At 54.5% G+C, this 11,567-nt stretch overlaps 1 protein-coding gene across 1 annotated transcript; it reads right to left on the bottom strand.

Annotated features, from left to right (window-relative positions):
* Positions 1–6: 6 nt before the first annotated feature.
* On the bottom strand, positions 7–11,317 carry otoa (otoancorin). The gene is made up of 26 exons (XM_084669182.1): positions 11,254–11,317; positions 10,320–10,368; positions 10,008–10,155; positions 9,041–9,109; positions 8,533–8,726; positions 8,211–8,365; positions 7,960–8,084; positions 7,679–7,815; positions 7,474–7,582; positions 6,981–7,202; positions 6,382–6,543; positions 5,655–5,795; positions 5,500–5,555; positions 5,289–5,409; positions 5,080–5,198; positions 4,801–4,942; positions 4,446–4,639; positions 4,123–4,213; positions 3,848–4,013; positions 3,546–3,736; positions 3,210–3,362; positions 2,957–3,099; positions 2,720–2,856; positions 2,493–2,590; positions 601–781; positions 7–517 (listed from the first exon to the last, which is right to left on the bottom strand). Exons 1-26 carry the CDS (start codon positions 11,315–11,317, stop codon positions 438–440), a joined length of 3,447 nt encoding a protein of 1,148 aa, XP_084525308.1. The 3' UTR covers positions 7–437.
* Between the last annotated feature and the right edge of the window lie 250 nt (positions 11,318–11,567).

Below are 11,567 nucleotides of genomic sequence, written 5' to 3'. Positions count from 1 at the left end.
CTCTAGTCATTTAGTGTTTAATTCGATTTTCTTTGGCTCGTATTCAATAAATATATTCTTTATTATCATAGAGGTTACAGTTATTTCTTTCAGACTAACATCATTAAGTATGGTCCTCAAATTCTCTAGAAAGACATTTCTATCGTGTATATTGATAAACATAATGTATACATACTGTACCCTCAGGTCACAGTAAAGCATGAGAAAGATGTTGCAGGTAGATGAAGCATAAGACTTCTCTTTTCAAGGTACTAGGCTGAGTAGTGAGTACAGGGCAGCAGGAGAAGAGGGCTTCATAGGACCGCTCCTGTGCTGTTAGCTCTACAGCAGCAGCAGCAGGAGGAGAGGGCTCCATAGGACCGCTCCTGTGCTGTTAGCTCTACAGCAGCAGCAGGAGGAGGAGAGGGCTCCATAGGACCGCTCCTGTGCTGTTAGCTCTACAGCAGCAGCAGCAGGAGGACGATGAGGCACGGCTGCAGGTAGACTCCAAATCCCAGGGTTCCCAGCGTAGACGCTCCTGCAGCACAGAGAAACAACATGACATCCTTCTTCCTGGGTTTGACCTGACACATCCTGGACCAGAGGCTGCCTCTGCCTCACCTGACTGCTGGGGCAGGTTGACGGGGGGGTTTGGGGTTGTTGAGATGGCACGCGGGGCAGGAAGGCCCAGGGCGGTGTCAAGGGCAGCCTTCTGTTCAACTCCCAGCATCGCTCGCTGAGCTTCGGTTACCATGGCGGCGTTGTCGGGACCCAGGGCCTCCAGCTGGCTGCTTGGGAGGGCCTGTGGAGGAGAGGAGGGGAGACAGAGAGGGGAGAGGAGGGGAGACAGAGAGGGGAGAGGAGGGGAGACAGAGGAGGGGAGACAGAGAGGGGAGAGGAGGGGAGACAGAGAGGGGAGAGGAGGGGAGACAGAGAGGGGAGAGGAGGGGAGACAAAGAGGGGAGAGGAGGGGAGACAGAGAGGGGAGAGGAGGGGAGACAGAGAGGGGAGAGGAGGGGAGACAGAGAGGGGAGACAGAGAGGGGAGAGGAGGGGAGACAGAGAGGGGAGAGGAGGGGAGACAGAGAGGGGAGAGGAGGGGAGACAGAGAGGGGAGAGGAGGGGAGACAGAGAGGGGAGAGGAGGGGAGACAGAGAGGGGAGAGGAGAGGAGACAGAGAGGGGAGAGGAGGGGAGACAGAGAGGGGAGAGGAGGGGAGACAGAGAGGGGAGAGGAGGGGAGACAGAGAGGGGAGACAGAGAGGGGAGAGGAGGGGAGACAGAGAGGGGAGAGGAGGGGAGACAGAGAGGGGAGAGGAGGGGAGACAGAGAGGGGAGACAGAGAGGGGAGAGGAGGGGAGACAGAGAGGGGAGAGGAGGGGAGACAGAGAGGGGAGAGGAGGGGAGACAGAGAGGGGAGAGGAGGGGAGACAGAGAGGGGAGAGGAGGGGAGACAGAGAGGGGAGAGGAGGGCAGAGAGGAGGCAGGTTTGTGGTAAACGTCTGAGGTTATTTAAGGAATTGGTCAAAATTTTGGGGGGGTAAAAGTGTTATTTTGTATCTGTCTCTAAATCCTCATATAACTCTTCTGAACTATTAACCCCATCATTTGACTGTTGCATACAGTATTTGTAATTATTCGTTTTATCCTTCACTGACTGTTTGATCATCATTATGTCCATTCTTCTATCAGCCTTTTTTTATTACAGAATTATTATTTCCAGTCCCATGAAAAGGTGCTACTCCAAAGAGAGAGAGAGAGAGAGAGAGAGAGAGAGAGGGGGGGGGAGAGAGAGAGAGAGAGAGAGAGAGAGAGAGAGAGAGAGAGAGAGGGGGAAGAGAGAGAGAGAGGGGGGGGGAAGAGGGCCAGGGGAAGAGAGAGAGAGAGAGAGGGGGGGGAAGAGGGCCAGGGGAAGAGAGAGAGAGAGAGAGAGAGGGGGGGGGGAAGAGGGCCAGGGGAGAGAGAGAGAGAGAGAGAGAGAGAGAGAGAGAGAGAGAGAGGGGGGGGGGAAGAGGGCCAGGGGAGAGAGAGAGAGAGAGAGAGAGAGAGGGGGGGGAAGAGGGCCAGGGAGAGAGAGAGAGAGAGAGAGAGAGAGAGAGAGAGAGAGAGGGGGGGGAAGAGGGCCAGGGGAAGAGAGAGAGAGAGAGAGAGAGAGAGACAGAGAGGGGGGGGAAGAGGGCCAGGGGAGAGAGAGAGAGAGAGAGAGAGAGAGAGAGAGAGAGAGAGAGAGAGGGGGGGGGAAGAGGGCCAGGGGAGAGAGAGAGAGAGAGAGAGAGAGAGAGAGAGGGGGGGGGGAAGAGGGCCAGGGGAAGAGAGAGAGAGAGAGAGAGAGAGAGAGAGAGAGAGAGAGAGGGGGAAGAGGGCCAGGGGAGAGAGAGAGAGAGAGAGAGAGAGAGGGGGGGAAGAGGGCCAGGGGAGAGAGAGAGAGAGAGAGAGAGAGAGAGAGAGAGAGAGAGAGAGGGGGGGAAGAGGGCCAGGGGAAGAGAGAGAGAGAGAGAGAGAGAGGTCCACTCACAGCCAGCCGGTCAGGGGGGATGAGAGTGATGCCGGATCGGGAGAGGAATGGAAGAACAGAGGAAGTCAGAGAATTCAGCTCAGCTGAAGTCAGACCAGCTGGAGAAGGTGGGAGAAAGAGATCATTAGAAATGACAAATACGTTTTTAGAAAGGACTCATTTAACCCTGGCTTTTGTGTGATGTTGGTTCAGACAAAGTCAAGTTCTGGGATAGATGTGACTCTGACCGATGATGTTGCCCAGAGTGTTGATCTGAGCCTGACTCCAGCTGCTGGGCGCTCCAAACAGAGCCACTGCTCTCTCCTTCAGCTTCTCTGTCACCACCAGGGGGCACTGCAGGGTCCCCAGGGGCCCCACAGCCTCCCTGGGACACGGAGATGTCGTCATGAACACAACACCTGACACTCCACACTCACAACATCAAACACTTACAAACAGCCATGCACACACACAGGATTCCTGACCTGAAAACGTCAGCGTTGATCTGAGTCGTCTCGTTAGTACTGAGCCCACAGACAAACTGATTCAGTCCCACGATCTCCACTGCTGTCAGCTGTCCCACCGTCATGCCACAGCGCCCGAGATAACCCTTCCACACCGTCTCCCTCTGTAGGGGACCGCAGGAATCAGCAGCATCCTCATCGTTGTCGTCATCATCATTGTTTACCTCAGCATAATCATCCCCATCTGGCACTTCCCGGGTGCGTCTGTCCCTACCTGTGTCTGGGTCCAGGAGCAGGGGGCCAGGGCCTCCAGGGTGTCCAGGGAGGAGATGGGGAGGCTGGACAGCTCGGTGAGGTTGAACCCCTGGCAGATGCAGGCCAGGTAGACCACCTGGCTCTCATTCAGACTAGCAACAGGACCCCACGCCTGCAGACGCACACGGAGAAGGAGCACAGGCATCTGTCCAGCGCTCACAGTCATCTGAACAGTCATCTGAACAGTCAGTCACCTATTTCAGGTTTAACCACATGAGAATGACAGCAGCAGTATTCTCAAAGGTGACTTGTGTTCTGCTTGTTGTCATTAACATGAGTAGGTCTTTCTGAGTACCTCGATGACTTTCTGCCGCAGCACACTCAGCTGATCGCTACTGTAGGTTGTGACGGCCCCAAGCGTGTCTGCGGTATTGATGAAAGTGTCATTGGACATGGCAGACAGCTGGTCAGGGGTCCAGTAGACGTTAGCCATGCCCAAGTCCTCAATCTGAGCCTTAAGGGGAACCAGGACTTCCGGGGGAGAAGCTACACAGAGAGGGAACGAGGAGAGAACGAGAGAGAGAGGGCATAAATGAGAGAGAATCTGAGAAATGTGTGTAATTCCCCAAGTTCAGTCTTATTTATTTAGTGTGTCACCTGCTCTCCTCCTGCGAGCCGGTGTGGCTGGGGCCGTGCAGAGAGAGAACAGTTTCCATCGCAGGGTGGAGAGGTCCAGGGCACTGCTGTACTCTGAGGGGCCGGGGGGCCCCTGCTGGGCAGCCATGCTGTCCATCAGGTCTGAGAGAGTCGCCTTCAGCCACGACTGGGGACATGTCAGAGGAGAGGTGTGAGGGAGATGGTGAGGGCTGTGAGGAGGGTTGAACACTAACACAAACAGCTGGACATGTTCCAGGCCACGTGGAGCCCCTTACTCTGTAGCGTAGTGAACGGATGGTGGAATCATCCAATAGGAGAAGAGGAGCCAGGGCGACTGTGCTATCGGCGGACCAATTGGATGGGTCCCTGTTGAAATGAACAAACACATTGTTTCCTTTCTCATTTCTGATACTGTTCATATCAGGGACCTTGTATCACTGGAGCAGGAGAGGGTTAGATTAGTGTTGGGTTTGGGGTTAGGTGTAGGGTTAGTGTTAGGTTTGGGGTTAGGTGTAGGGTTAGTGTTGGGTTTGGGGTTAGGTGTAGGGTTAGTGTTGGGTTTGGGGTTAGGGTTAGTCTTCATCATGAGGTGTCTCACCCATAGGTGCGGTTAAGCAGCTGCAGTAGGGCCGTCCTGTGGAGAGGAGGGATGTGCGAGCAGGAGGCCAGTGCTGCCAGGGAGGAGTTGAGTGTGCTTGGGCTGAGGAGGGCCAGCTGAAAGGGGGGGACCTCACACAGCAGAGAGCCCAGACTCAGAACCTCATCACTGCTGAGCTCCGACATGTTCCGACCCTACACACACACACACCACACCACACGCACACACACACACATACACAGGTTATGTTCCCTCCTGAGCAGACGTGCTGGCTGCACCTGACCCGGAGGCCTGGAGGCAGTGTGGAGGCAGGGTGGAGGCAGGGTGGAGGCAGGGTGGAGGCAGTGTTCCGTACGCTGAGGAGGCAGCTGATAGCCCTGCTGGTGAGAGCCTGACGGGAGGGGGACCTGAGGGGCACTGAGCTCAGGTTGGCCTGGCTCATCTTTACCAGGAAGGCAGAGCACACCGAGGCAGGGAGGCCCTCAATCACCGGAGCCCTGGACGAGGGAAGACGCACAAACAACAGTTTGTGGTCAAGTACAGTGTGTGTGTGTGAGTACAGTGTGTGAGTACAGTGTGTGTGAGTACAGTGTGTGTGTGTGTGAGTACAGTGTGTGAGTCCATGTCTCCTTACTGTAGGTGCAGCAGCAGGATTGTGGGGATGTGGTTGAGCTCGTCCTCTGTCAGGTTTCTGAAGTAGCCTGCTCGAACTTTCTCCAGGCTGCCAAACAGCCTGCGAGCAGCGCAGCACACCTGGGACACGAGAGAGAGACACAGTCACCAGGAAGGCTGTGAGGGTGTGTCTGCGTGTGTGTGTGTGTGTGTGTGTGTGTGTGTGTGTACCTGAGCTCTGGTGAGCAGCTGGGGATTATATGTCAGTGCCAGGGCCATGTCCACAGCATCACTGTCCGTCGTTTGGTTAATCATGTCACAAGCCACGCCCTGCATGGCCCAGCCCAGCTTCCTGTGAAGGTCATTTACCACATCATTACTCCCCCGGCTGCAGAATACTGTCATCAGCCAGGACAACAAGGACAGGGACATCAGTTCTTACCTCATAGCTGCAGGTTTAATGGTCTTTCCCATGATTTTCTTGACCAGGAACGCTGCCTGTATTCAAGGAACAAACAGGAATGAACCTCCAGAGTCCACTCCTCTCCAGAACTGATATGTGTGTGTGTGGAGGTCAGTGTCGGGCGTCTGGGTCACCTGTGCTCGTGTCCAGGTCTTGCCATCCAGCTGGTCGAAGGAGGTGAGGTTGGCCTGGTCCAGGGTGCTCAGGGACAGGCTGGAGAGCAGGGCCGCGGGGACTTTCCGCACCAGCTCCGAGGCGTTAGTATCTTTACGAAGCTGCACAGAGAGGGGCTGTGTTTACAGGCTGGCTGCACAGAGAGGGGCTGTGTTTACAGGCTGGCTGCACAGAGAGGGGCTGTGTTTACAGGCTGGCTGCACAGAGAGGGGCTGTGTTTACAGGCTGGCTGCACAGAGAGGGGCTGTGTTTACAGGCTGGCTGCACAGAGAGGGGCTGTGTTTACAGGCTGGCTGCACAGAGAGGGGCTGTGTTTACAGGCTGGCTGCACAGAGAGGGGCTGTGTTTACAGGCTGGGCCAGAGTGATGGGATAGGAATGTCCACTAAACCTGTGTACCTGTGTACCTGTGTACCTGTGTACCTGTGTACCTGTGTACCTGTGTACCTATTGCTTGAAAACCTTTCTTTCTTTTTTGTCTCCCAACCCAGACTTTACGTTCCCATCCTGTCCTCCCTCTTCCCCTTCACACCTACTTTCCTAATCTTTCCCCACACCCCTCCCTCCCTCTCTCTCTCCCCCCCCCCTCCCGCCCTCCCTCTCCCTCCCTCCCCCCCCCCCTACCTCTCCCCTCACCCCTTCCCCCCCCCCTCCCGCTCCCCTCACCCCCTCCCTCCCCCCTCCTCACCCCCTCCAGAAGTGCGGTCTTCTGTAGCTTGGTCATGCTCTGGCTCATGCTCTGTAGGCCCTCGCTACCCAGAAGCCCTTGGGCTTTGACCTTCCTGAGCAGCTTTGAGGCCACGCCTCTCACCGCCGACCCAAGAGACACCAGCTCCTGATTGGTCACCGACTATGAGAGACAGAGAGAGCAAACAAGAGAGATTAACCAACCAAACGCAAACGCAGGAGACACTAAAGGTAATTTAGCAATAGCATGCGCACACAGAGAGACTTGTCTGCACTGTCTTCCAGGTCTGCACATGCTAGCCCTGTTAGCTCACCGCACATGCTAGCCCTGTTACCTCGCCGCACATGCTAGCCCTGTTAGCTCACCTCACATGCTAGCCTTGTTAGCTGACCGCACATCCTAGCCCTGTTAGCTCACCGCACATGCTAGCCCTGTTAGCTGACCGCACATCCTAGCCCTGTTACCTCGCCGCACATGCTAGCCCTGTTAGCTCACCGCACATGCTAGCCCTGTTAGCTCACCGCACATGCTAGGCCTGTTAGCTCACCTCACATGCTAGCCCTGTTAGCTCACCGCACATCCTAGCCCTGTTAGCTCACCTCCTTCCCCTGCAGCAGCTTACTGGCCAGGGCCTTGGCCTGGCTCACGCTCCATTTGGCCTTGGGGCCCAGGGAGGCCAGGGTGTCCTGGAGGCTTGAGATGGAGAACTGGGCCAGGAAGGAGGAGGGCAGGGCTGTCACCCCCGGGCCCAGCTCGCTCAGCAGGGACCCCACAGGAGACGGGGAGGTCATCATCACCACGGCCACCAAGCGTTTCTTCAGCTGAGAGCAGAGGCACAGGGTCAGAGGCACAGGGTCAGAGGCACAGGGTCAGAGGAGAAGATGAAGCAGGAGAAACACTGTGTTTGTGTGTGACATCACCGTGTTTGTGTGTGACATCACCGTGTTTGTGTGTGACATCACCGTGTTTGTGTGTGACATCAACGCGTTTGTGTGTGACATTACAGTGTTCCTGTGTGAACTTTGAACAGTTACTCTGTTGACCCTGAACTACACGAGGCAGGAGAGGGGGCAGACAGGAGAAGGAGGTCACCTCTTTGACATCAGAGTTGCTGCAGTTGCTCAGCTGAGACAGAAGTTTTCTACTGAGGGAGGAGTTCAGGGTCGGGGCGTCGCCATAGAAACATGCCAGTGAGCCAAGCCTGAACAAGGCCATGGAAAAAATACAGATCAATGCAAATCCTACAATCACTCCCTATTTGGTTTGCATACACACGCATGGGCGCACGCGCACTCACCTGTCCACATTCTGTATAAACGCTTCCTGGGGACAGTCTTTGACCATCTCCAGAAACTTCCTGCCAAGACCGGAGTTCATCCTGGCCACACCCCTGAAGGAGGAGCTAAAATCTGGGGTCGTTAAGAAGTTGCAGATCTAGGAAGAGGATGAGGAAGAGAAGGGAGGAGAGACTGGTGAAACAATCTAGCTCTTTGATACAACTCTTATGTAATACATACATACAGCCACCACACACACACAGCCACTCTCGCACGTACACACACAGAAACACACACAGACCTGGTCTTTGGGGATGGTTTTGATATCGTCCACAGACAGGCGAGTGAGGAAGGGACCCATCATCTTCAAGGGTTCTATCCTCAGCCACTGCAGCTCCTTAGAGCAGCGAGGAGGAGAGAATCTCACTGCAGAGTCAGAGGGAAGAGCTCGTCACTCACTCACTCACTCTCAGTCACACACACACACACACACACTCACACACACACTCTCTCACACACACACACACACACAATGTTTGTTGAGCATCTCACCAGGTGTCTTAGGCTTGCCCTGGTCTGGTTTCTGTGACCCCTCAGCCATGCTGCAGTTGAAGTCGTTGAGTCCGATCTGCTCCCTCACCCACTCCTTCACCTGGTCCTGCTGCCCCTCCGACAGAGAGCCAAAGACGTCTCGCATCATCTTCATCCTGAAACCAGCACAGCCGTCTGGCATCACATGGCATGTGTGTGTGTAGGTGTGCATGTGAAGGGATGTCGCAGTCATCAGCATGCCTTCTTCATACTCACCCAAAATACACCTAAATGTGTGTGATCACATGCACTCACTCACTCACTAACTCACACACAAACTCACATGACTTGGAGGTGTGGTCGCTGTATGGTGCTGGGCAGGCCCATCTGAAGAGGTGCCATGTTCTGGAGGAAGGGCCAAGCTGCCCACACCAGACTCCCATAGTCCTCTGGGTCCAGGTGGCTTCCACCATCCATCGTCAGAGCCGTCCAGGAGAGGGGGGCGACGAGCGCCCGGAAGAAACACAGAGGGCCGTCCTGAGGAACAGGAGAGGGGAGGGGTTACAGAGGGCCGTCCTGAGGAACAGGAGAGGGGAGGGGTTACAGAGGGCCGTCCTGAGGAAGGGGAGGGGGGAGGGGTTACAGAGGGCCGTCCTGAGGAAGAGGAGGGGGGTTACAGAGGGCCGTCCTGAGGAACAGGAGGGGGGAGGGGTTACAGAGGGCCGTCCTGAGGAAGAGGAGGGGGGAGGGGTTACAGGAAAACAGCATTCTGCTGGAGCATCAGACTAGGTCACAGTCAATGGATGAGGTAGTGGAAGAAGCTTGTGATTGAGAGGCAGGCTGGCACTGACCGAGGAGTTCTTCATGAGCTTTATCAGACCTGGAAGACTGGAGCAATTCCACATCTTCTCTGTCATGTTCTACAGAGAGAGAGAGGGAGAGAGAGAAGTAGAGATAAACAGAATCAGAGACAAAGAGAAGAGGTTATGGAGAAAATCATTATAGATATTTTCAGGTGTATTTGCAAACCATACATAATGGAGTTACATTACTGTAACTGAAGTTCTGGAGGAAGATAGCGCACCAAGACTCCTCCTTCACTCCAATCAACTCATACATCTTGTCAACATCAGCCCAGTTCAAGCACGGAGGAATGCGACCGAACCTCAAAGCCCCTTTTTTCAATTACGAGTTCTGCATGAAGTCTCTGGCGTTCCTCTGGTCCTTGTGCTAGCATGTTATCGTCACCCTCCCACCCTGCCCCCTCTCTACTTCTCCCTGTCGTCCATCCAGTCGTCTCTGCTTCTCCCTGTCGTCTATCCAGAATCCCCAGGCTTGGTTCTGCTACCAGCCTCACCTACCCACACCAGGCCTGGCTCTGCTACCAGCCTCACCTACCCACACCAGGCCTGGCTCTGCTACCAGCCTCCCCTACCCACACCAGGCCTGGCTCTGCTACCAGCCTCCCCTACCCACACCAGGCCTGGCTCTGCTACCAGCCTCACCTACCCACACCAGGCCTGGCTCTGCTACCAGCCTCCCCTACCCACACCAGGCCTGGCTCTGCTATCAGTCCCGCCTCAGTAAAAACATATCACATATTCCTTAGCTGGAGTGCTACTGAACTCATTTCCATACATGAGGCACACCAATATGCAAATACATAATTGTTGATGTACCTCATGCTTTAATGCTGTTGTTTTTTCTTTATGTAAATTAGTCTGAGTGTTCCTACAAGCTTTTTAATAGTATGTGTGTGTGTGTGTGTGTGTGTGTGTGTGAGAGAGTGAGTGAGTGAGTGAGTGTGTGTGTGTATACCCATTGCTGGTCTGGGTATTCCATGGTTTTGTTTGGCTGGATATGCAGCCGACCAGAGTCTGGTGGGGGAAGGGAGGACAGGAGGGAGAGGAAGATGGGAAGTGAACTGAGACCAGACATGTTGCCCCCCGCTGGGCCCCCAGTGGCACTGAGCAGGAAGGAGGAGCGGGAGAGGAGGTGCAGTTAGTCGCAAGTAAAGGGTCGCATTATATTTCATTTCTGGTTACAATTTCATAAAGACATTTTTGTTGAATCGAGAGATTGACTGGAACTGGAAAACCCCTTCATGCTAAGAGACACACACAGACTCACTTGGGACTGGAGACGTTGTACATCATCACCAGCGGGGGCACTTGGTACCCTGAAACAGACCAAACTCTACACTCATCTGCAGCACTTGGTCTAAAGCAACTGTTGGCAACACACACAGACATGCACACTAACGTGTGTTCTTACCCATTCCCAGGCATTGCATCATCTGGTAGAATAGAGAAATCACATTATTACTGACTATAAATGTGAATATGTATATATATATGCTGGTGATGTGTGCTGGTGATGGTGTGTTACCAGATTCTTGGCCTCGTCTCTGAAGCCAGGGGGTGTGGCTGGGAAGCCAGGGGGCGTGGCCGGGCCAGGGGGCGTGGCCGGGCCAGGGGGCGTGGCCGGGCCAGGGGGCGGCATCGAGGGCGGTACCATAACCACTGGAATGGCATGGCAGAGTGAAACACTGTACATTGTACTGGAGCACTATCTGCCACTGGAGCACTATCTGCCACTGGAGCACTATCTGCCACTGGAGCACTATCTGCCACTGGAGCACTATCTGCCACTGGAGCACTACTGCCACTGGAGCACTATCTGCCACTGGAGCACTATCTGCCACTGGAGCACTATCTGCCACTGGAGCACTATCTGCCACTGGAGCACTACTGCCACTGGAGCACTATCTGCCACTGGAGCACTACTGCCACTGGAGCACTATCTGCCACTGGAGCACTATCTGCCACTGGAGCACTATCTGCCACTGGAGCACTATCTGCCACTGGAGCACTATCTGCCACTGGAGCACTACTGCCACTGGAGCACTATCTGCCACTGGAGCACTATCTGCCACTGGAGCACTATCTGCCACTGGAGCACTACTGCCAGACATGTCACCGTGTTTGTAAGCACAAGGAACACAGCATGTGGACAGACTGGGGAGGAGCTCTGTCATGGCGTGAGAAGAGGGCTGCTTACTCACCAGAGGGCACCAGGGCCAGAAGGAGGAAGAGGAAGGAGGTCACTGTTCCTCCCAGGGTGTCCATGTTGGATCCGACAGATCAGAGCAGCAGTCTGGCTGGGAGACAGGTGAGAGGACGACATGACAACAGGAAGCATTCTAGTTCTGCTTTCTGAATGAAGATCAATGGTCTTCAGAATTCTAGGAACTTTTTTTGTAAACAAATGAGGAAGTTAACTTTAATTTTTTTTTTTTTTTTTTACAGATGAGGAAGTTAACTTTAAATGGGGGTCAGATGGCTAAGCGGTTAGGGAATCGGGCTTCCAATCAGGAGG

Source organism: Hypomesus nipponensis, chromosome 2, assembly GCF_054491055.1.
Source record: "Hypomesus nipponensis isolate SF chromosome 2, ASM5449105v1, whole genome shotgun sequence".
Taxonomy (NCBI): Eukaryota; Metazoa; Chordata; class Actinopteri; order Osmeriformes; family Osmeridae; genus Hypomesus; species Hypomesus nipponensis.
The sequence above is the reverse complement of the archived record's forward strand: the minus strand, read 5'-3'. Positions and strand labels throughout refer to the sequence as shown.